General features: G+C 42.4%; 1 protein-coding gene across 6 annotated transcripts in view; it reads left to right on the forward strand.

Moving 5' to 3' along the window:
• CPEB3 (cytoplasmic polyadenylation element binding protein 3) overlaps positions 1-23,270 on the forward strand; it is a 256,201-nt gene that overhangs the window by 188,190 nt on the left and 44,741 nt on the right. For all 6 annotated transcript variants that reach the window (XM_030940515.1, XM_010381317.2, XM_030940513.1 and 3 more), the window contains one exon: positions 3,942-4,060. In XM_030940515.1, the coding sequence (XP_030796375.1) occupies positions 3,942-4,060 (119 nt within the window). The remainder of the gene's footprint in view (positions 1-3,941; positions 4,061-23,270) is intronic.

Below are 23,270 nucleotides of genomic sequence, written 5' to 3' on the forward strand. Positions count from 1 at the left end.
GAACAAGTCCCTTAATCACTCTGTGTAATTTCCTTAAATATGATGCAGAATTCAAAATAGGGCCTACTGCATAGGGTGTGTGTGAAGATGAAATGAGTTAATGTACACAAGGCACTTAGAACAGTGTCTGGTATACAGTAAATCTCAGCAAATGTTAGCTATTAGCTGTTATTATCACACAGCTAGTAAATGTTAGGACTTGTACCCAAATCTAGACCTTCTGTCTCCTAGTCCAGAACGCTTTTCATAGTACCATGTGCAATTCACCTTTTAGTAAATCATTGAATGAATTTCTGCCTCACATTGATCTTATTATTCTTGAAGGGATATTTTTTCTACTTTGTTTACTTTGACTTTAAATTTCTCAAGATCAAAAGGGAAATGTGTTTGAAAGATTCTTCCTGATTTTTTTTTTTTTTTTTTTTTTTTTTGAGACGGAGTCTTGCTCTGCCGCCCAGGCTGGAGTGCAGTGGCTGGCTCTCAGCTCACTGCAAGCTCTGCCTCCCGGGTTTACGCCATTCTCCTGTCTCAGCCTCCCGAGTAGCTGGGACTACAGGCGCCCGCCTCGTCGCCCGGCTAGTTTTTTGTATTTTTTAGTAGAGACGGGGTTTCACTGTATTAGCCAGGATGGTCTCGATCTCCTGACCTCATGATCCGCCCGTCTCGGCCTCCCAAAGTGCTGGGATTACAGGCTTGAGCCACCGCGCCCGGCCGATTCTTCCTGATTTTTAAAAATCCTCTGATTTCTGTTGTCATCTGGGTTTGCTTGAACTTGAAGTATCAAAAGGTGTTTTAGCAGGTGAAGATATCATAAAGTTGTTTTCAAGAGTGATTTTGGGTGTTTCTGGTGAATTTTGTTTTGGTTGGAAGGCCTAAAGTGGGAAGTAGGGTTGAAAGAAATTGTTGGACTACAGCCCAGATTTTGGGGGTTGGGGGGAGTTCAGCCATATCTCTTATCTCCAGTGCTGAGAGAATATTGCCATTGCATAGAATGGCAGCTTGGTGACCTCAGAGTAAAGATAATTGTTTTGACACAGGATTATTTATAGTAAAAGAGCCTTCCTGAAGAAGTTGGTAAACTGTTATGGACCATTTCCTGGGAAAGGAAAAATTGTTTGTAGATATTTCTTTTGATAATAGTATTTGTAGCAGGCTTTTACTTGTGACTCCCAGTTGTTTTTACTCTATCTACTGCCAATGTAGATGTTTTATGGCTGTGAGATGGGCCTAAGTGAAAATCTGCATGCTTTTGTGGGAGCTACTCAGCTGCTGTAGGGAGACAATCACCCTTTCTTTGGATGACCAAGGTCAATGCAAACCTGGATTTGATGTGGAAGATTGCAGAGGGTGGGCAGTGATGTGCAGGAAAGATGGAGTCAGCCTGGAGGCCTTTTTGAGGCAAGGAATAAGAGAAAGCCCCAACTCACTGGGCATGCCCTATCACCAGGCCTTTTTGATGTGTGCATAATACAGTATATACATAGATGGGTACTCTGACTGCAGGATATTCAATATGCTTACAATCTTTGTAGATATCTGTACCAGTATTTAACCTGGTAAGACACGAGGTTTGAAAGAACCTGCTGAGACCTCCTCTTCGTGATATTTGGACTATTTAACCCTCTTATCTCTAATATTATCTTTAGCAAGTAGAATTAATGTTCCCATATTAAGTGAAAATACTGAATTTTTAAGATTCCCTGGCACCTGATGATAGTTAAATACTGTTTGCAAAAGAGGATATGAAGAAGTGATGTATTTATTGTCTTTTCTAGTTTTGCAGTCAGGTTTTATTTTTCCTGACTAGCCACCAACAGAATCTTCTGACCTATGCAGCATGAGACTAAAGCCCAGAAAACAGCTCTGGGTCCTAAAACCTTGACAGTCTCTCTCTTGCAACTACATGGCTGCCCATTCAGTTTGGTGCCTTCTCCTGTGTGTTAGTTTCTGCCTGCTATGCTGGGGAGTGGCTGGTCTATTTTTCTGCTGTATTTGCTTGGATGCTCTGTATAGTAGATGGGCAGTTGGAGAAAAGGCTAAAAATGAATAGCCGTTATCCATTGCCACTGTCATTACATGTTGCCCAGGACTCCAGAGAGTTTTGCTTCTTAGCCAGTTGATTATGAATTAAACACCTCTGATGTGTGAGAATCTTCTGTATGCGGGGATTCTTATCCTTCTCTGCCATTTACATTCTTCTGATATGTAGTGTACCAGAGGAGAACACTATTGATGATGGTTTCCTTTGAGGTTAGTAGCAGAAGGAATGACAGCTGAGAGATTTAGCAGAGCTAGCAGGGTTGTAGAGAAGTTGAAAGCTTAGACTGGTTCATGATGGGCCTTTGCTCAGTTGTCATTTATGAATGCCAGTGTGGCCACAAGTGCCACAGGTGGGCCCTTGAATATCTGTTGCTCTTTTTAAAGTCTTTGCTGATTCTCCCAAGTTGGGCCTTTGCTCCTTAGGATTTTAGTGACACATTTTTCCCTACTTATCTCCCTCAGCTTTGTAGTGAGTAGTTAATTGTCTAAATGTTTGTTTCATCTACTTCGTAAGTTTCTTTACAAGAGGAACCTGGGGCCAGGCGTGGTGGCTCACACCTGTAATCCCAGCACTTTGGGAGGCCGAGGCGGGTGGATCACTTGAGGTCAGGAGTGTGAGACGAGCCTGGACAACGTGGTGAAACCCTGTCTCTACTAAAAATACAAAAATTAGACGGATATGGTGGCGGGCACCTGTAATCCCAGCTACGTGGGTGGCTGAGACCTGAGAATTGCTTGAACCTGGGAGGCAGAAGTTGCAGTGAGCCAAGATCATACCACAGAGATTGCGCCACTGCACTGAGATTGAGTGACAGAGCAAGACTCCATCTCAAAAAAAAAAAAAAAAAAAAAAAGAGGAACCTGGTCTTGCTCATTTTAGTATTCTCATAAACCATGGATATGTCCCACTTGCATCAGTTACTTGGTAAATCTTATGGAATTAAACAACAAAACTGGCTGTGTCTATGGAAATCCTGCAGCTAGTATCCATTTTTCTAGACCTACTGTACTCTGCCAAGAGGGCATCCCTTAGAGAAGCAGAGCAGCATCATCAGAAATAGCATGCAAAAGCACACCAGCTTATTGTTGGCCTTTTTAAAAACTTTTCGTGAAGCTTTTTGTGTGTGTGTTTGTAACAAAGCTTTTTTAAAAAAATGAGGGCAGGTGGACTCACCATTGGCCTTAGCCACAACTAACAAGTAGCCAGGAAACAGGCACCTCCTACTTTCCAATTTCTACCAAGCTCTAGGTAGAAAAGCTCTAGCTTTTTTTAAAAAAAAAGCTTTGTTGAAATATCATTCGCATACCATACAATTCACCAATGTGCATGTCAGTGGTTTTCAGCATGTTTACAGAGTTGTGCAATCATCACCACAATCAATTTTAGAAAATGTATCATCCCAAAAAGAAACTCAGTGCCTATTCCCTCCAGCCTCCCCGTCCTAGGCAGCCATTAATCTATTTTTTGTCTTGATAGATTTGCTGGTTCTGGACATATTTTGTCTGGCTTCTTTCACTTAGCATAATATTTTCAAGGTTTATCCCTGTGGCATGTGGCCAGCCTACAGCTTGATAGAAATTGGAAAGCAGGTGGTGCTTGTTTTCTGGCTACTTGTTAGTTGTGGCTAAGGCTAATGGTGAGTCCACATGCCCTCATTAAGGACAACCAGATGTATTTAGTGGAAATTCCGTAGATGTGTTCTAAACTTGCTCCTGTGAGTAATTATAAAAATTAAGGTAATATCAATGAGCACCTAACTTAGTTCCTGGACAGAGTCCCTTTGTCCCACTTGAACTTTTTCGATTTAGTAAAATTTGCCAAAATGAAACAACAGATAGTTTGTAATTGGTACTTTGAGTTTAATGTACTGATTCTCCCTTTTGTTTTTGCTCTCCCCAAGGCTATGCCTTTCTGCTGTTCCAGGAGGAAAGCTCAGTACAAGCTTTGATAGATGCCTGCCTGGAAGAAGATGGGAAACTGTACCTGTGTGTGTCAAGCCCCACCATCAAGGATAAGCCAGTAAGTAATACATGGCCAGCTGTTGCTTTTCCAGAGCACATATGCGATTGGAGTAGCTGACCTCCTCCTTCTGATAATGGAAATGCTGGTAACTAGGATCCTCTTACCCAGCTTGGCCTTGCTATGCAGTAGAGTTGGACTTTCGTTGGTGATGGGAAACTAATAATAAATTACTCAGTATTTCATTTTATACCTTTGGGACTGTGTGTAAACAGATATGTCCTTGTCTTTCACTTACAGCTATTTTAAGCTAATTCCTATTCAGAAATTCTGAATTGAGGTAAATAATGCTCTTAGTGGTTTTGGCAGCTGGTTTCCATCATTATTTCAGATCAAGGACAGGAGTTATTTATTTTTGAAAAAGGTCATAATTGTTGATGTTTGTGTGCCTCTGAATGCAAGGCATTGTGCTGGGTGGTACCCACAGCTAGTTAAATAGAGCCTTCTGGGTCAGGAGCTTACACTCTAAAATGGATAGTTTCAACAGAGCAGGAGAGGGGAAGGGCAGATAACGTGGAGCTAAAACCATAATACAGAGTTTGTGGTTAACAGTTTGTGGCTTCTGAGCCAGAGTATGAGTAAGTCACTGGATAAGGGAGGAAGATTGTGTCCTTTCTCTGGCAGAAGAGATATCAGTGAAGAAGGGGCAAGATCATGTTCAGAGCAGAATAAAAGAACTTTGTTTATTTGACAGAAGTAGGGATCTCTGGGAAGTTGGCAGGGGTGGGGTGAGGTGAGTTTGCGTGTCAAGGCTTGGTGCTAGGTGTGGCAAATAGAGTAAAAATATGACACAGAGTGTGCAAGAGACCAGAGCTGTATATACCAGAGGGCCTGCAGCGGCCTCTATGACTAGCACCAGAAGTGTGGTGCCTACTTAGCAGCTAGGTTTATTTTCAGAAATGTGCATAGGGAAATAGTTGGATTGAATATAGAAGTTTGAGTGTTGACTCTTACATTTAAATATCTGCTTGGCTTTGAATAAATCATCTAATCCTTGCTGAACTGTGGTTTCCTCACCTGGAAAATGGGAAGAAGAATCATTCTTCCCTGGGTTGTTGAGAGGCTCAGATAAGAGGAAAATGAATGTGAAAGCATTTGGTAGAGGCCAGATACTTGTACAAATTTAACTGGCTAATATTATTCCTACGTAGGATTCAGTAGAGCAAGATTAGAACTCACTTACATGGCAATATCTGTTGAGAAGGATGATGACATCTTGAACAGGGTTTACGACTGTTTGCTAAAAAATGATATTGGGACTTGGCCATGTATAAAGGGGAGAGTGCCGCACTTAAAGCAGAAGAGAGAACTACTACAGAATAGGGATATTGAGAATATTCATTGGAGAGTAAGCAAATGATGTGGAAAAAGAGGCAAGGATTTTAGCCAGTATAAAAGTGTGACTGTAATTTTCAAATCTGGGGGGCTGTTGCCAAATTTTGGAGTGGTATGAGTTTAGAAAGTCTGTACCCAAAGAAGAAACAAGCCCTTCTCCATACACATAAAAAAATCTGTACCCGGCCAGGTGCGGTGGCTCATGCCTGTAATCCCAGCACTTTGGGAGGCTGAGGTGGGCGGATCACGAGGTCAGGAGATCGAGACCATCCTGGCTAACACGGTGAAACCCCGTCTCTACTAAAAATACAAAAAAAAATAGCTGGGGGTGGTGGCACGTGCCTGTAATCCCAGCTACTTGGGAGGCTGAGGCAGTAGAATCGCTTGAACCCGGGAGGCGGAGGTTGCAGCGAGCCGAGATCGCGTCATTGCACTCCAACCTGGGCAACAGAGCAAGACTCCGTCTCAAAAAAAAAATCTGTACCCAGTTTGGTAGGGTCAGATATCTGAGAGGTAAATTCTCAACCTCCAGAGAGCCTCTGCTACTGGCATGTCAGTTGGAGAGAAGCTGGAGTGAGCTAGGAAGGTTTAAGGTCACACACTATAGGAGAGGATTAGAAATATATTTTTCTACATAAAAAGGCAGAGGGATAGTAGTACATATTGAGGTAGTTATGTCCATATAGGTTAAGAAGCTAGAGATGAACACACAGATTTTATATACCTTGGAAGAATCATGTCACTGGCTCTGTAGGGAAGGAGAATAATATGCCTTGTGGGACAAGCCTTCAGCTGGACAGGATGTCTCTTGAGCAGGGAGTGAGCAGCAATAGGGGTCAGATGGAGGTGTTGTGGTGACAATGCCATTACTCTTAAAAACACTTGAAACACATGTATTACCCTTGGATTGAAGGGCTTTTGAAAATAATTAGTAGAATTATCTGTTTTGGAAATGTTTATGGGGAAACTAACTTTCACTGTTTGTGTTTTGGCAAATTCTGCCTTATTACAGTTTTCATTTTCTGAGCTCAAGCGCAGCAGTTTTATTGTAGCTTGGTGAATTCTGAATGGTGACTGCCAATCACACATTTCTTTGACCCAGGCATACTCAGAATTTCCAGCATAAACAGTTTGAGTAAAACTTAGGATAGGAAACTTAAAAGTCCCCAAACACCTGCAATTTTAATGAACTGGATCCTACTTTGGGTTCCACTCTTTTGGCTCTATTTTTGAAACCTTCTCTTTCTTGGTTTTAGCTCCACATCTGCCACCCTCCCACCCCCCCACCCCCACCTCATTTATTCATACATCCCTACCTAGGTTCTGGTACATTCCACCTCATTGTGCATGCTCCCATGAGGGGAAAAAAAGCAAGAACTATGTTGAACCTTTGGAAGTAAATGAGGACCTTGGCAGTAGCTCAAGGCAAAGTCACACTTTGGAGCTCATTCACCGAACTTTTTTTGAGCCATGGCGCTTCCTTGCTCCCAGCTTTTGGCTTGGCTAGCCTTTATTTTCTACCTTTCAGGATCCCAGTGCCCTCATTCTGTTGTTTCGTTCTTTCTGACCCTCCCTGGATTTCTTCTTGGAAATACACCATGTTCCAAAATGACCTTGCAGATTTTCTACCCTTTGTCTTTCTTTCTCATCGTTTCCCCTCAAACTCCTATTCCCTTTGGAACAGATTAATCAGATTGTTTTTCTAATGCAGAACCTGGTAGTGAGGTCTCCTTTCACCTATCTTGTCCAGGATCATGCTTGTTTTTTTTAACTCAAATGAATTCCAAATTTGTGGATTTCAGATTGTGTTAGGGAGATATTTTTGGTCAATGACTACCTTTTGTTAAATGACTCAACTCAGACTATTCTGTGCGTAGTTCTGGTCCTGAAAGATTGCAGAAGGAACTGTATTTATGGCCTGATTAATTGACTTCCTCAGTTCCAAAGAATGGGAAGACAAATTGGCAAGAGCAAGAAGAGATATTGAGGAGCTTCTAGATCTGTGATTTTTTTTCCTTCTCCAGTAAGAGGAGTTTCATAGCTCAGGTATCCCAGGCATATGAGAAGACAGCTGTGTCCATGTGCAGCTGTGTCCAAGGATTCCAGTGAAGCAGGCAGACATTGTTCACAGTGGTCTCTCTCATCAGAGTGACTCTACTTTTTGAATATATTAATAGATGGAACCTAAAGGTTCAAGACAGCAAGCTAATAGAGCAAGGGACCTAGAAGTTCTATCAGAGATAGGGACTGAAAAAGAGTAATCTTGAAAAGAAGGTGGGAAAGGAGCTATTTAAGATTCTAGAACATGTTGGCCGGAGATGTGGGATAGCAAACACCTTGAAAGGAGTATCAGAGGAGTTTCCTGCTTCCTGTTCCTTATGATTTATTTATAGCGCGATCACAGTTTCTCTATATCCTGAAATACGACAGAATGATTTTGCTATAAATTTAATAACCATATTACCAAACTAAAGTATGCTTATGTGGGGATCCGTTCTTTACGTTATTGCTCAGGTAATGTGGTCATCCACTTAAAATTTGAAAAACAGGCCGGGCGCGGTGGCTCAAGCCTGTAATCCCAGCACTTTGGGAGGCCGAGACGGGCGGATCACGAGGTCAGAAGATCCAGACCATCCTGACTAACACGGTGAAACCCCGTCTCTACTAAAAAATACAAAAAACTAGCCGGGCGAGGTGGCAGGCACCTGTAGTCCCAGCTACTCGGGAGGCTGAGGCAGGAGAATGGCGTAAACCCAGGAGGCGGAGCTTGCAGTGAGCTGAGATTGCGCCACTGCACTCCAGCCTGGGCGACAGAGCGAGACTCCGTCTCAAAAAAAAAAAAAAACTTGAAAAACAAAAATTGAAAGGAATAAGGATAAGGATAAGAATAAGAATAAGGAATCTGGAAATAAAGGCCAATTTAATTCTTCAGTTTTTAATTCTGTCCCATCTGTCTATCATTCTGGTGTTTACTCCCCCTGTTTATATATCAGTGGGATTTGTAGCACTTTTCAGTCATTCCTCTTTAGTTACAAAAGCAGTCCAGATCCTTTCCCCAGCTATTTAAGACCTTCCCAGTCTGGCTTCAATTTTTTTCCAACTTTGCCTTTTTCTGCTTTCCTTCTGAACCCCATATTTTAACCAAACAGAAATATCTATGCTCTCATCTCGATTTCTTTCTCTCTTTCTCCCTTTCTTTCTTTCTCTTTCTCTCTTTCTCTTTCTCCCTTTCTTTCTTTCTCTCTCTTTCTTTCTTTCTTTCTTTCTTTCTTTCTTTCTTTCTTTCTTTCTTTCTTTCTTTCTCTCTCTCTCTCTCTCTCTCTCTCTCTCTCTCTCTCTCTCTCTCTCTCTCTCTCTCTCTTTCTTTCCTTTCTCTCTCTCTCTCTCTTTTTCTTTTTCTTTTTGAGACAGAGTCTTGCTATGTTGCCTAGGCTGGAGTGCAGTGGTGCAGTCTCAGCACACTGCAGCCTCCACCTTCTGGGTTCAAGTGATTCACTTGCCTCAGGTAGCTGGGATTACAGGCATGTGTCACCACACCTGGCTAATTTTTGTACTATTAGTAGAGACAGGGTTTCACCATGTTGGCCAGGCTGGTCTTGAACTCCTCATCTCAGGTGATCTACCCACCTTGGACTCCCAAACTGCTAGGATTACAGGCATGTGCCACTGTGCCCGGCCTCCCATCTCAATTTCTAATTCCTACCCTTATTTCAAGACTTCTCACAAATGCCATCTCTTTCATGAATCCTTCCCTGATCACCACATCATGTATCGTGAATGTTACCTATTATTGTAGCTATCTCCAGCCCCATCTAGAGCCATCTTTTTAAAATGGTGTGCCTTCCTTCAGACTGTCTTTGAGTACCTGCTGTGGTCAAGGCACAGTACTGGTTACTATGAATCAGAACGTACTATAAGTTGATATAAAATCTTGTGTCCGTAAGTATAGGCTGGGTGCAGTGGCTCATGCCTGTAATCCCAGCACTTTGGGAGGCTGAGGTGGGTGGATCACTTGAGGTCAGGAGTTCGAGACCAGCCTGGCCAACATGGTGAAACCCTGTCTCTGTTAAAAATACAAAACTTAGCCAGGCATGGTGGTGGGTGCCTCTAATTCCAGCTACTCGGGAGGCTGAGGCACAAGAATCGCTTGAACCCAGGAGGCGGAGGTTGCAGTGAGCCGACATTGCGCCATCGCACTCCAGCCTGGGCGGCAGAGTGAGACTCTATCTCAAAAATTAATTAATTAATTAATTAATTCAATTAAATTAAAAATACACAAATTAGTCAGGCATGGTGGCAGATGCCTGTAATCCCAGCTGCTGGTGGGCTGTGGCAGGAGGATCGCTTGAACCCGGGAGGCAGAGGTTGCAGTGAGCTGAGATTGGGCTACTGCACTCCAGCCTGGGAGACAAAGCAGAACTCAGTCTCAAAAAAAAAAAAAAAAAAAAAACAAAAACCCCACAAAACAAGTATATAAATACACAGTGTCTATAGAACCTAGCACATAAAAGGTTCTCAAACATTTACCAAAGTAGCAAAGATAAAACAAAAGAATAAGATACAGATTATGTACTTTGGAGAGTTCATCTATACCTAGAATGATGAAAGAAAACTTCCTGGATGAAGTGTCATTTGAATTAGGCTTGAAAGATGAGGAGAATGTGGAGTTGGCCAAGAGAAGGGTGGAAGTATAGGGAATAGAAATTTCAGAGAAAGGTAAAAACATGAACACAGAAATGGGAAATGGTGTGACATGAATGGAGAATATTTAGGTTGGTTAGATGGAGCACAAATACATGAACGGGAATAGAAAGAAATTAAATTGAGCAAAATAGATAGAGACTAAGTTATAGGGCACCTTGATTGATTGCCTCAATCCTTCATTTGTGATGTATTTACTAAAGGTATTTCATTCTTTGCTTGGTACTTCTTAACACATAACTACAATTTTATCTTGGTCCATTCGAATCTGGTTTTGTATGTCCATCTTAGAATTCACGGCTAAGCCATATCAGCATGTGTGTCATATCCCACCTTGGAAATCTTTAGCATTTCTTATCTTGATTTATTTATTTGTTTCTTGAATTCTTGGTCTAAATTATGGTTTGGGGCTGGGCACGGTGGCTCTTGCCTATAATCTCAGCATTTTGGGAGGCTGAGGCAGGAGGATTGCTTGAGGTCAGGAGTTCAAGGCTGCAGTGAGCTGTGATCACACCAGTGCACTCCAGCATAGGCAACAGCGAGACTCTGTCTCTAAAAAAAGAAAAGAAAAGAAAGAAATCATGGTTGGGACACCTTCCATCATGGGAATTTCTTCAAAGAAGGCATTTCTTTTCCAAAGTGAGAGAAGTATCTCCTATTCATTATACATTTGATTTTTTTACCCTGGGTCTCTGAATCTGCAAATTGGTCCAGAGTTTCTTAGTGCTCGAATCTTTGGAAGCTGTATTTTTTTCCAGGGAGGTCTAAAAAATGTTGCATTTCCAGCTGGGTGTGGTGGCTGGCTCACGTCTGTAATCCCAGCACTTTGGGAGGCCGAGGCGGGCGGATTATGGGGTCAGGAGATCGAGACCATCCTGGCTAACACGGTGAAACGCCATCTCTGCTAAAAATACAAAAAAAAAAAAAAAAAAATTAGCTAGGCATGGTGGCAGGTGCCTGTAGTCCCAGCTAGTCAGAAGGCTGAGGCAGGAGAATGGTATGAACCTTGTAGGTGGGGCTTGCAGTGAGCCAAGATCATGCCACTGCACTCCAGCCTGGGTGACAGAGCAAGACTCTGTCTCAAAAAAAAAAAAAAAAAAAAACAGTTGCATTTCCATTGTACTAAATAATAGCTAGTGGACAAAATAGCCAATGCCACCCCTTAAGGGATAATGTTCAGTGTTTTCAGTGTTCTGAAGAATACTTCTCCCATCAAAGACTAATCTCTTGAGAGGATCGTTGACAAAAGGTTTCCTCATAATGGTAATAGGTGTCATTTTTTGAGCACTTTGTGCATTGTATATCCATTTTGTCTTTTAATTAAAGTTTCCTTAGCCAAAATCATTTGGGAAACATTGATATATTAAGGTTCTGAGAAGTCTTACAATATATACATTTGTGTAAAATTGTTTAATCCAGCATTTTACATACCTGCTTTGGGGATGATACTGGTGTAGATTCCTGTGGAATTAGTATTCCATGAAGCTCATTCAAAGAATAGGCATCCTCCCAGGAAAAACTTCGGTAACCTGAACTTTTATGTGTACATTCCTCTCAAGAGTTTTAGTGATCAGCATGCCAGTAACAACATCCTTGTCCTAGTACCATGGAGCTGAAAGTTCATATTTATGTAGACATTGGACGAAGTTGTCTGGCTGGAGTACAAGATTGCCTGAGACTGTGAGCCTGAAAGTTAAAATAGCTGGATACAGTGCTAGTTTCACTGCTAACTCATTTTTCTCGAGCTTTGCTAACTGCTGGTTTTGTTAATAGGTCCAACAAATGTCGGTTGGTCATTTCTTGATGCATTGCAAATAGGCATAAAGAGTTTGGAGAAAAAAGAGTTGTTAATCACTCACCAGTAAAAATTCATGTTGTCTTGTCCAGGAGACTCTCTGGAAGCTGTGACTGGTGGCCAGTAGCCTGGAGGACAGGGAGTCTTGCAGGCACACAACATGATTGTAGTGGAAAGAGTACATGTAGACTGTTTTATAAAACCTGGAATTCAGTTCCGAGATGACTTCCCTCTTCTGATCCTTAGCTTCCTTAGCTCTAAAGTAGGGAGAATTTTTAGAGCATATGGTGTGGTGCTGTTTAAGTGTGACTGTAAAATGCCCAGCACAGTAGTGCAATATAAGTGCTCAAACGTGCTGTTGATTTCTTTTTTCTTTCAAAAGGGAATCAGCTGTCATGTTTATGCTTTCTGAGTGATGTAGCACCATCAGCAGTGATGATGAACACTAGATAATTTTCATCACTGAGTGGGTCTCACCTCGTGGCATCAGAAATTTGCACTCATTAAGCCCAAGACCTTGGGCATTCACTGGTGACCAAATACATCCTATTTTCCTACCCCTGGAAGGTAGCTCTCAGTGGAGTGAGGAGAGTGATCTGGGAGTTGTGGAAGAACAGCTGCTGGACATGTTTTGTGACACCAGTTTCAGACCCTCAGGAAAACATTTGTTTACACACCAAACTTGCACAGAGCACTCATTAATGGTTAGGCACTGTGCTGGGCAGTTGGGATCCACACAAATATATGGCTTCAGCCTTAGAGGATCTTAGAGTCCAATAGAGGGAAATAGACATATGACCAGTAAGTGACCTAAGGAGCCACAGATGCTCTGAAAACCTGAAAGTTAAAATAGCTGGATGGAAGTATTAGAGGGAGTAGTTGTGATGGGGAGAGCGCTCCAAGAGCAGAGTACTCAGATGTTTCTGAGACAGTCAGAAAAGCCTTTAGAGAGAAGGTGTTGACTTGAGTCTTCTGGGCATAGCATTTAGTTGATAATGGCTTTATTAAATCAAATACAGTGCTAAGATATGCATAACCATTTTAATGGGTCAGTTTATGCATGCTCTATTTCTGCACTGAGTGCCCTTATGAAACAGTGTACCGAATTGTTCGAGTTGTTCATCATTAACTGAAGGTCCCAAAGGGGTTGTAAAGCCTGTAGTCGCCTTGCATCAGATAATAGGCTCTGCAGCCTGGTGATGGGGGTAGGAGTTTCCTTTTTGTACCTGGACTATTTCTTAAACCTGAGGGTGGACTTGGAGCGTCCAAGGAGGACATGAAAGAATTTCCTAGGGTTACTTTTGGTTCCCTGTCTAGGAAGAATCCTGGCTATTTTGACGAAGATTTTCTACTTCTACTTGGAGACTACTTCTACCTAGGGAATGGGAGGAATAGTCTGAATGTGAGAGTTACGGCTTTTTGCCTTGAGGCCTGACGGAGGTCTGACTGAAGCCCCCAGAGCTACCTGGGATATAGAAGTCTTACTAAGGCCAAAGACTCTGATTAGCTGTTCCTTTCTCTCCACTACCCCCAGAAGATGCAGGGAAGGCCTCTCTTCCTCTTCAGCACTTGAGAATAATAGATAGCATCTAAACTCCTGAAACTGGCTAACCTATTTGTTAGGGAGCTATGTGGTCAAAATTATGTTGAAATGAGATGCCAATATCAGTGTGCTGTGAGGAGTCCAAACCACAATTATTATTGTGGCTTTTAGTTTTGGTGATTAATAATAAACCAACTCCTTATGCCATGAAAGAGATAAAGATGCCTCACAAACCACAAACTAGCTTGTTTGTTTGTTTATTTATTTATTTATTGAGACAGAGGCTGTCACCCAGGCTGGAGTGTAGTGGTATAATCTCGGCTCACTGCAACCTCCGCCTCCCAGGTTCAAGCCATTCTCTTGCCTCAGCATCCTGAGTAGCTGGAATTTCAGGCACACACCACCATACCCAGCTAATTTTTGTATTTTTAGTAGAGACAGGGGGGTTTCACCATGTTGGCCAGGCTGGTCTTGAACTCCTGACCTCAAGTGATCCACCTACCTTGGCCTTCCAAAGTGCTGGGATTACATGTGTGAGCCACCACACCTGGCCACAAACTAGTTTATTTCTGATATTGCTGGGGCAATCCAGTCATTTTGTGAAGTCTGTGATGCTTAAAATAGAGTTGCTGACAGCTGGGGTGGGTCTGAGTTCATCACCACTACAACTGAGCTGTTGCAGCTATATGTCAGCAGACCTGGGTTTAGCTGACTCATCCTGGCTATTGGGATGAGCTGGGGTGCTGCTGCTTGTTGGGGAGAGCAGTCCTGATGGTTCTGCAGTATTGTTTTTCCGATTTATGTAGACTAAAAGGATTGTAGGATTGGGGAGAGAATAATGGAGACTTTTTTTTCCTAAAGAGCTTGAATTTGAAGGGTACTGAAAAGAGGAAAAGGAAAAAGGAAATCAGAGTATGGGGGAAGTAGCTGAGCTCTGAACCAGGTCCTTTATGGGAAAAAGAGCATATGGCTTTGAGGGGGTCTTTAGTCAGGTAGTTTCCCGAGCTGGCTGCCTGATTGCACTGTTGACACCAAACGGTTTGCCGTTTGGAGCTGCCTTGAGATGAACAGATGAAGATGAAATCCTATGCAGTAGGATGTTCATGTGATGGATGCTGTAACCTAAAGAAGGGACCATACAGAGTGAGAAGTTAAAAATGAGCTTGATGATATGTATTGGTAGATGAATATCTAAATACTAAATTGTAACTGAGAACTCTAGGTGTAAGGATATGTGGTTATGCTGAGAAATTTGAAGTCTTGAGGTTTGTGTTAAAAACAGTTCTTGGCCAGGTGCGGTGGCTTATGCCTGTAATCCCAGCACTTTGGGAGGCCGAGGCTGGTGGATCACGAGGTTATGAGATCGAGACCATCCTGGCTAACAGGGAGAAACCCCATCTCTACTAAAAATACAAAAAATTAGCCAGGCGTGGTGGTGGGCGCCTGTAGTCCCAGCTACTTGGGAGGCTGAGGCAGGAGAATGGTGTGAACCCGGGAGGTGGAGCTTGCAGTGAGCTGAGATCGTGCTACTGCACTCCAGCCTGGGCGACAGAGTGAGACTCTCTCAAACAACAACAACAACAACAACAACAACCACCACCAAAAAAAAAAAAAAAAAACTGTTCTTATCGGCTGGGCGTGGTGGCTCACTCCTGTAATCCCAGCGCTTTGTTAGGCCAAGGCAGGTGGATCACCTGAGGTCAGGAGTTTGAGACCAGCCTGGCCAACCTGGTGAAACTCCGTCTCTACTAAAAATACAAAAATTAGCTGGGCATGGTGCCGGGCACCTGTAATCCCAGCTACTCAGGAGGCTGAGACAGGAAAATCACTTGAACCCAGGAGGTGGAGGTTGCAGTGAGCCGAAATTATGCCATTGCACTCCAGCCTGGGTGACAAGAGCAAGGCTCCATCAAAACAAAAAACAAAAAACAAACTATTCGTATTAAAACTATGTTTTCAAGCTGGGCGTGGTGGCTCACACCTGTAACCCTAGCACTTTGGGAGGCCGAGGCAGGTGGATCACCTGAGGTCGGGAGTTTGAGCCCAGCCTGATCAACATGTAGAAACCCTGTCTCTACTGAAAATACAAAAAAATTATCCAGGTGTGGTGGCGCATGCCTGTAATCTCAGCTACTTGAGAGGCTGAGGCACGAGAATCACTTGAACCCGGGAGGTGGAGGTTGTGGTGAGCAGAGATTGTGCCATTGCACTCCAGCCTGGGCAACAAGAGTAAAACTCTGTCTCAAAAAAAAAAACTATGTTTTCTCCTTGCTGCTGGGGGGAAAACAAATATGTTTTCTCCCTGCTGCAAGGAGGGAAAACAGAAACAAAAAATTGTGTTTTCTCTTATCCTGTAATTAAATTAGATACAACAAAAATATTTTCCTGAGAGAAGGGCTGGTTCTGTCGCCCAGGCTAGAGTGCAGTGTCTTCATCACAACTCACTGCAACCTCAAACTCCAGGGCCTAAACGATCTTCCCACCTTAGCCACCACACCTAGCTAATTTTAAAAAGGTTTTCATAGAAACAGGGTGTCACTATGCTGCCCAGGCTGGTCTTGAACTCCTGGCCTCAAGTGATCCTCCAGCCTTGGCCTTCCAAAGTGCTGAGATTATATAGGCATGAGCCACTATGCCTGACCAAAAATGCTTTTTTTTTTTTTTGGAGACAGTTTCACTGTCCAGGCTGGAGTGCAATGGCATGATCTTAGTTCACTGCAACCTCCGCCTCCCGGATTCAGGCAATTCTCCTGCCTCAGCCTTCCAAGAAGCTGGGATTATAGGCACCTGCCACCAAACCCAGCTAATTTTTTGTATTTCTTTTTTTTTTTTAGTAGAAATGGGGTTTTACCATGTTGGCCAGGCTGGTCTCAAACTCCTGACCTCAGGTGATCCACCCGCCTCGGCGTCCCAAAGTGCTGGGATTACAGGCATGAGCCACCGTGCCTGGCCAAAAATGCATTTTATATTTAATTTTAACTAAGAGGTTCTGGTCAATTGTCAATGAAATTTTCTTTTTAGGAAATGATGTTATCGTATAACATTCTGATTAAAGAAGTAACCCATAGTAGAGGGCAGACACAGTGGCTCACGCCTATAATCCTAGCACTTTGGGAGGCTGAGGTGGGTGGATTGCTTGGGCCCCTAAGTTCAAGATCAGCCTGGGCAACACGGCAAAACTCTGTCTCTACAAAAAATACAAAAATTAGCTGGGCATGGTGGCGCATGCTTGTACTCCATGTACTACTGTACTCTAGCCTGGGTGACAGAGTGAGACCCTGTCTCAAAAAAAAAAAAAAAAAAAAGGCGACAAAAAGACCCATATTGCATGTCTTGTTTTTCCTAGCCCTTGACCTAATCTTATCCCTATTAATGACCTTTAGTTTTAAGTAGGATGAAACTTTAGTTTTTATATGGAGCTATAATTATTTTACTCTTTATTGATAAAAATTTCAAACTGGGCCAGGCATGGTAGCTCATGCCTGTAATCCCAGCACTTTGGGAGGCTGAGGCGGGCGGATCACTTGAGGTCAGGAGTTTGAGACCAGCCTGGCCAACATGGTGAAACCCTGTCTCTACTAAAAATACAAAAACTAACCAGGCTTTGGGGCAGGTGCCTGTAATCCCAGCTACTTGGGAGACCGAGGCAGGAGAATTGCTTGAACCCAGGAGGCAGAGGTTGCAGTGAGCCAAGATTGCACCACTACACTCCAGCCTGAGTGACAGAGCAAGACTCCATCTAAAAAAAAAAAAAAGAAAAAGAAAAATAGTCAAACTGGTTTGGTAACATATCTTTTATACAGTTTAGCCAGAAAACTTTCAGTTCTTTGAACAACTATCTAATGTTTCAGTTTAGTATACTCTTAACCATTTAAAGTTAATCTCTATAGAAGCAAACTTTTCAGAGCAATAGCAAGAAATAAGGAAAAGGCCAGGGATGGAGTGAAGTTTCTGAAAACTTGACGCTGAGACGGGCAGATCACCTGATGTTGAGACCATCCTGACCAACATGGAGAAACCTCATCTCTACTAAAAATACAAAATTAGCCAGGCGTGGTGATGCATACCTGTAATCGCAGCTACGTGGGAGACTGAGACAGGAGAATCGCTTGAACCTGGGAGGCAGAGGTTGCGGTGAGCCGAGATTGTGCCATCACACTCCAACCTGGGCAACAAGAGCGAAACTCCGTCTCAAAAAAAAAAAAAAGGGTAAGGTATAGTAGGGCAGAATTATTGGAAGTGTAGGTATTAATAGGTGTCATGCAAAAAAGGGGTCTATGGAAATAATTTTAGAAATGCTGAGTTAAACAACATCGAACAGATTTTTTTTTTTTTTTTTTTGAGGCGGAGTTTCGCTCTTGTTGCCCAGGCTAGAGTGCAATGGTGTGATCTTGGCCCACCACAGCGTCCACTTTCTGGGTTCAAGCAATTCTCCTGCCTCAGCCTCCCAAGTAGCTGGGATTACAGGCATGCACCACCATGCCTGACTGATTTTGTGTTTTTAGTAGATACGGGGTTTCACCATGCTGGTCAGGCTGGTCTCGAACTCCTGACCTCAGGTGATCCACCCACGTTGGCCTCCCAAAGTACTGGGATTACAGGTATGAGCCACTGCACCTGGCTGAACAGATGTCTATAGAATTTCTTAGAGCCTTTAATTAAGTACACTAATGGGTGCCATGAAACGCCAAGAAGGAGAAGATAATCTACAGCTTTTCCCCAACACTGCTTATCTGGCAGACCAACCTTAGGGACCCATGTTCCACAGAACACACTTTGAGAAACCTTGAAAAGGAATATTAGTGATTTCACTACTAACTGTTGATATTATTAATGTTCAATTCTTTTAGATTTCTTGAAGGCTGATGTTAAAGTCACAATATGATATAAATTATTATATTTATAGCACTCAGCACTGTGTTTGGTTTTTGTCTTTATTCCTAAAAAGATTTTGCCTTTAGAGATAAGCAGTTATATGAAACAGAAGATAAGAATTTAGAAGATAATGTAATTCAGCCAAAAGTCCTCAGGAGAGCTTCCATAGGAATACGTGCTTTAGAGAGAAACTAAAGAAAAACGATTTTTGTATTTTCTCTCATATATGCTAATGGAACAAAACCTTCCATCATTGTGAGCTGTGTGGTAACTAAACTCTTCAAGCCAAAGATCATGGACTGGGTGGGGCCTGTGGCATAGATCTGGTCTGCAGATAGTTTTATTTAGCCTGTATAGTGACTTTTAACATTTGAATTAGTTCCTATTTTAGAATCTTGAAGTTTCCCTTAAAAATCTGAATTTCTAGCCACTCTTGAAAAGTGGAAAAAGTCTGACAATACATACACAAGTAGTAACTACTTGCTGGAGCTGAGAAGTAGTTTACTCCAGTGTGTTACTGCCTGCGTACTAACCCAAACGTGGCTTGACATTTGTGCTACCTGTCTGACCTTATGGTCATTTGAGTTTGTGTGACCCCCTACTGTAAGGATATGGCATGGCCCAAGAGCTGGAGCTTCCCAAAGGATACTGTAGCCCCTCTTTTTATATTGTTATTTTTATTTTATTTTGAGACAGATTCTCACTCTATCACCCAGGCTGGAGTGCAGTGGTGCAATCTTGGCTCACTGCAACCTCTGCCTCCCAGGTTCAAGTGATTCTCCTGCCTCAGCTTCCTGAGCTAGGATTACCGGTGCCCGCCACCACACCTGGCCAATTTTTGTATTTTTAGTAGAGACCGGGTTCACCATGTTGGCCAGGCTGTTGTCAAACTCCTGACTTCAAATGATCCACCCAGCTCCGTCTCCCAAAGTGCCGGAATTACAGAAATGAGCCACTGCACCTGGCCAGCAACCTCTTTTTAGAGTCACCTTTACAAGCAAATGTGGTCAGGCTGCTCCAGGAAGAAGTGCTGGAATCATGTCAGGATACTTTAAGGGAATCTTTACTGTTTCTGGGGGACATCCTTATACTTGTCCTCAGGATGCTGAGGCTTTTACTGCCCCTAAAGCACCTACTTGACAACATACTGGAAGAGTTGTTTCACTCACACACCTTCTTTGTCACACACACTCACAGAGTTAGCCCTATACAGTTGTTCCTAAGTTTGCATAAGGGATTGGTTCTAGGACCCCCCCTCAGATACCAAAATCCACAGATGCTCAAGTCCCTTATATAAAATAGCGTAACCTATGTGCATCTTCCCATACACTTTGAATTCTCTCTAGATTACTTATAATACCTAATACAACGTAAATGCTATATAAATAGTCATTCTACTGTAGTTTTAAAATTTGTATTATTGTTACTGTTATTTTTGTTTTAAAACATATTCTAGGCTAGACATGGTGGCTCATGCCTGTAATCCCAGCACTTTGGGAGGCCGAGGCAGGTAGATTACCTGAGATCAAGAGTTTGAGACCAGCCTGGCCAACATGGTGAAACCCCATCTCTACTAAAAAAAAAATAAAATAAAATAAATCAGCCGGGTGTAGTGACACGCCCTAGCAATTCAGGAGGCTGAGGCAGGAGAATTGCTTGAACCTGTGAGGTGGAGGTTTCAGTGGGCTGAGATTGTGCCACTGCACTCCAGCCTGGACGACAGAACGAGACTCCATATCAAAAAAAAAAAAAAAGTTTTCTGTTTGAGATTGGCTGACCCTCGTTGCAGACTCAGAACCCTCAGATATGGAGGACCAGTTTTGTATAGAGAGAGGAAATTTATATTGAATTGGGACAGAATTATAATTTCATCTATTCTCAAAAATAATTATTAAACAAAGATAATTAAAAAGTGGTTATTTTATTTATACTCTCCACAAAATATTTGAATTAGCTTATAAAGTATGATATAATAATGAAGTATATATATACATATATATATATACACACATACACACACATACACAAAATCAGGACCAGAAAATATATCCAAACAAAGAGTAAGTCCAGAAGGATAGAACACGGATATCAGGACCTGAGGTCTGGAGAAATAGGCCTGATGTGAGAATGGGCTTAGATTTCAGAGAGAAACCAGAGTGTGAGTGTAACTTTTCATACAGATAGTACCACAATATTATTATTTGCTTAGTATATAGAGTGTGTTGATATTGTTCTATGTTGATTAATTCTGCAGAGGTGACAGCTCTGAGCAACTGTTTTCTGGTGGCAGCTGGGAAATGTAGGTTTTGTGAATAGGGTTAATCAGCACTGTGTCTTGAGCCCTCTTCCTGTATTTTTACCTAATCTACAATGCCAAGAATAAAGGAATGGGTTGTGTACAATGTGATGAAGTGAGGTCGGGGGTTGGGGAGTGGGCAGAAAAGGCAGTAGGCAATAATGAAACCTCTCAGCAGGAAGGTTTGAGATCTTTTGCAGAGTTCTTTTGAGCAGTGGTAACCTACAGCTATTGATAAAAGGCTGTATTTCCTGTCTCAGTTAATTGAGCATGAAAGCAGACCACTGGATACTACACAAGAATAGTTTTCATTTTTTAAATAAAGTTATCTATGATCGAATGCAATTAACATAAAGTGATTGGAATTACCTTACCAGGTCCCTAAGCTGTCTTAACTGCTTTATTAGGAATGAGATCAGAAGAGAGATTGTGTGTAGAAAAAGATACATCTGTGTGTGTGTGTGTGTATGTGTGTGTGTGTATGTGTGTATGTGTGTCATTAGAATCCTTGTTCTCACAGTGTCAGGAAATTATTGTGTATTAAATGAAAAAATTAGTAATAGGCAATAGGTCCTCATGAAGGCATTTAAAAGTAATGCTTTATGGTATTAGTGAATCTGCCTTTGTAGTAAATGTCAAGGGAATGATAATTTAGTCAAACAGACCAAAGTTTACACGGAAAGAACTGCATTTTTTTTCATGCAGTAAAGGTGGAGCAAATGTCTGAATGTGAACAGTATTGTAAACAGGTCCAAATTTTCAGGGTCTAGGGAAGAAATGGAGATTTTGTGTCTTCTGGCTAACTGGTGAGGGCAACAGTGTCATAAAAGGCAAAAAGTGGCTGGGCGCAGTGGCTCGCTCCAGTAATCCCAGCACTTTGGGAGGCCGAGGTGGGCAGATCTCTTGAGATTAGGAGTTTGAGACCACCCTGGCTAACATGGCGAAACCCTGTCTCTGCTAAAAATACAAGAATTACCCAGGTGTGGTGGCGGATGCCTATAATTCCAACTACTCAGGAGGCTGAGTCACGAGAATCACTTGAACCCAGGAGACGGAGGTTGCAGTGAGCCGAGATCATGTCACTATACTCCAGCCTGGGCAATAAGGCAACACTGTGTCTCAAATAATAATAATAAAGGCAAAAAGTTAGGTGAGGGTGAATTTTGTAGCAATCTTAAAGAATGTGTAGACTGGCCAGGGACGGTGGCTCGTGCCTGTAATCCTAACACTTTGAGAGGCCGAAGTGGGTAGATCCCCTGAGGTCAAGAGTTTGAGACCAGCTGGCCAACATGGTGAAACCTTGTTTCTACTAAAAATACAAAAATTAGCCGGGTGTGGTCGCGGTCACCTATAATCCCAACTTCTTGGGAGGCCAAGGCAGGAGAATTCTCTTGAACCCGGGGGTTGGAGGTTGCATGAGCCAAGATGGTGCCACTTTACTCCAGCCTGGGCAAAAAGGAGAAACTCCATCTCCAAAAAAAAAAGTAGACTGTTTCTAACTGAGCAATTCTAGTTTTAAAGTTAATTCAAAATTTTTGAAAGTATAATTGCCACAGGTGCTACTTTTCAAGTGGGAGTACTCCTGGGTATAAGCCAAGCCACATACGAAATTATCCCATGTTTCCTTGCATTGAGTGTTGATGTCTGAGCAAGGGGGAAAATGAACAATTCCATTAATACTAAGGAAATGAAAAGTCAACTTTTTTGTTTTCTATCTTAGTCATTAGTGGAGGGGAGGGGGAATGGCATGTTCCTTGAGGACAGATACCAGGTTCCCTTTCTGCACCCAGCCCGCTTCTCAGAGCATATTGGCTACTTGCCTAACTGGTTGGTTTTGAGGCAGTGCAGAATTTGCCTTCCAAATAGAAATATGCCATAAAGATTTCTTTTTCTACTTTAAACAAAATTTACTTAAACTTTGAGGCTTGCTTTAATTTAACCAGCCTTGTTTGTCAAAATCAGATAAATCCGAAAGAGATAACTCTCTCTCTGTTTTTTTTTTTTTTCCTCCGGAGGCAGTCTTGCTCTGTCACCCGGGCTGCAGTGCAGTGGCGCGATCTCGGCTCACTGCAACCTCTACCTGCTGGGTTCAAGTGATTCTCATGCCTCAGCCTCCTGAGTAGCTGGGACTGTAGATGTGAGCCACTACACCCAGCTAGTTTTTGTATTTTCAGTAGACACAGGGTTTCACCATGTTGGCCAGGCTGATCTCGAACTCCTGACCTTAAGGAATCCACCTCCCTCGGCCTCCCAAAGTGCTGGGATTACAGGTGTGAGCCACCGTGCCTGGCCAGAGAGTACTCACTTTGTGCTATGTTGTTATCTCTGGTAATTCTATGCTAACTTGTAATCTGTATTAAATCATATTGCTGAAAGATATGTTTGAATTTTGGAAGGTGATGAGAATTAAAAAGTCAGACATGGATAATTTTTAGAAAATACTCCTGATGTACTTTAGATGAAATCTTAAAACAAAGTGGTGTATTGTGACACGTTGTAAACAGTCTCTATCGTGTGTTAAAATGAATCTGATTCAAAATGCAGACTCTGTCTCTAAAAGCCTGCCTTACAATAAAAAAAAAAAAAAAAAAAACACAGGCAGAGGTGGTTTCCAATGGTTTCATGGTATATGTCATATGTCTAGAGTGCTGAGTACAGTACCTGT

Source organism: Rhinopithecus roxellana, chromosome 11, assembly GCF_007565055.1.
Source record: "Rhinopithecus roxellana isolate Shanxi Qingling chromosome 11, ASM756505v1, whole genome shotgun sequence".
NCBI classification, from domain to species: Eukaryota; Metazoa; Chordata; class Mammalia; order Primates; family Cercopithecidae; genus Rhinopithecus; species Rhinopithecus roxellana.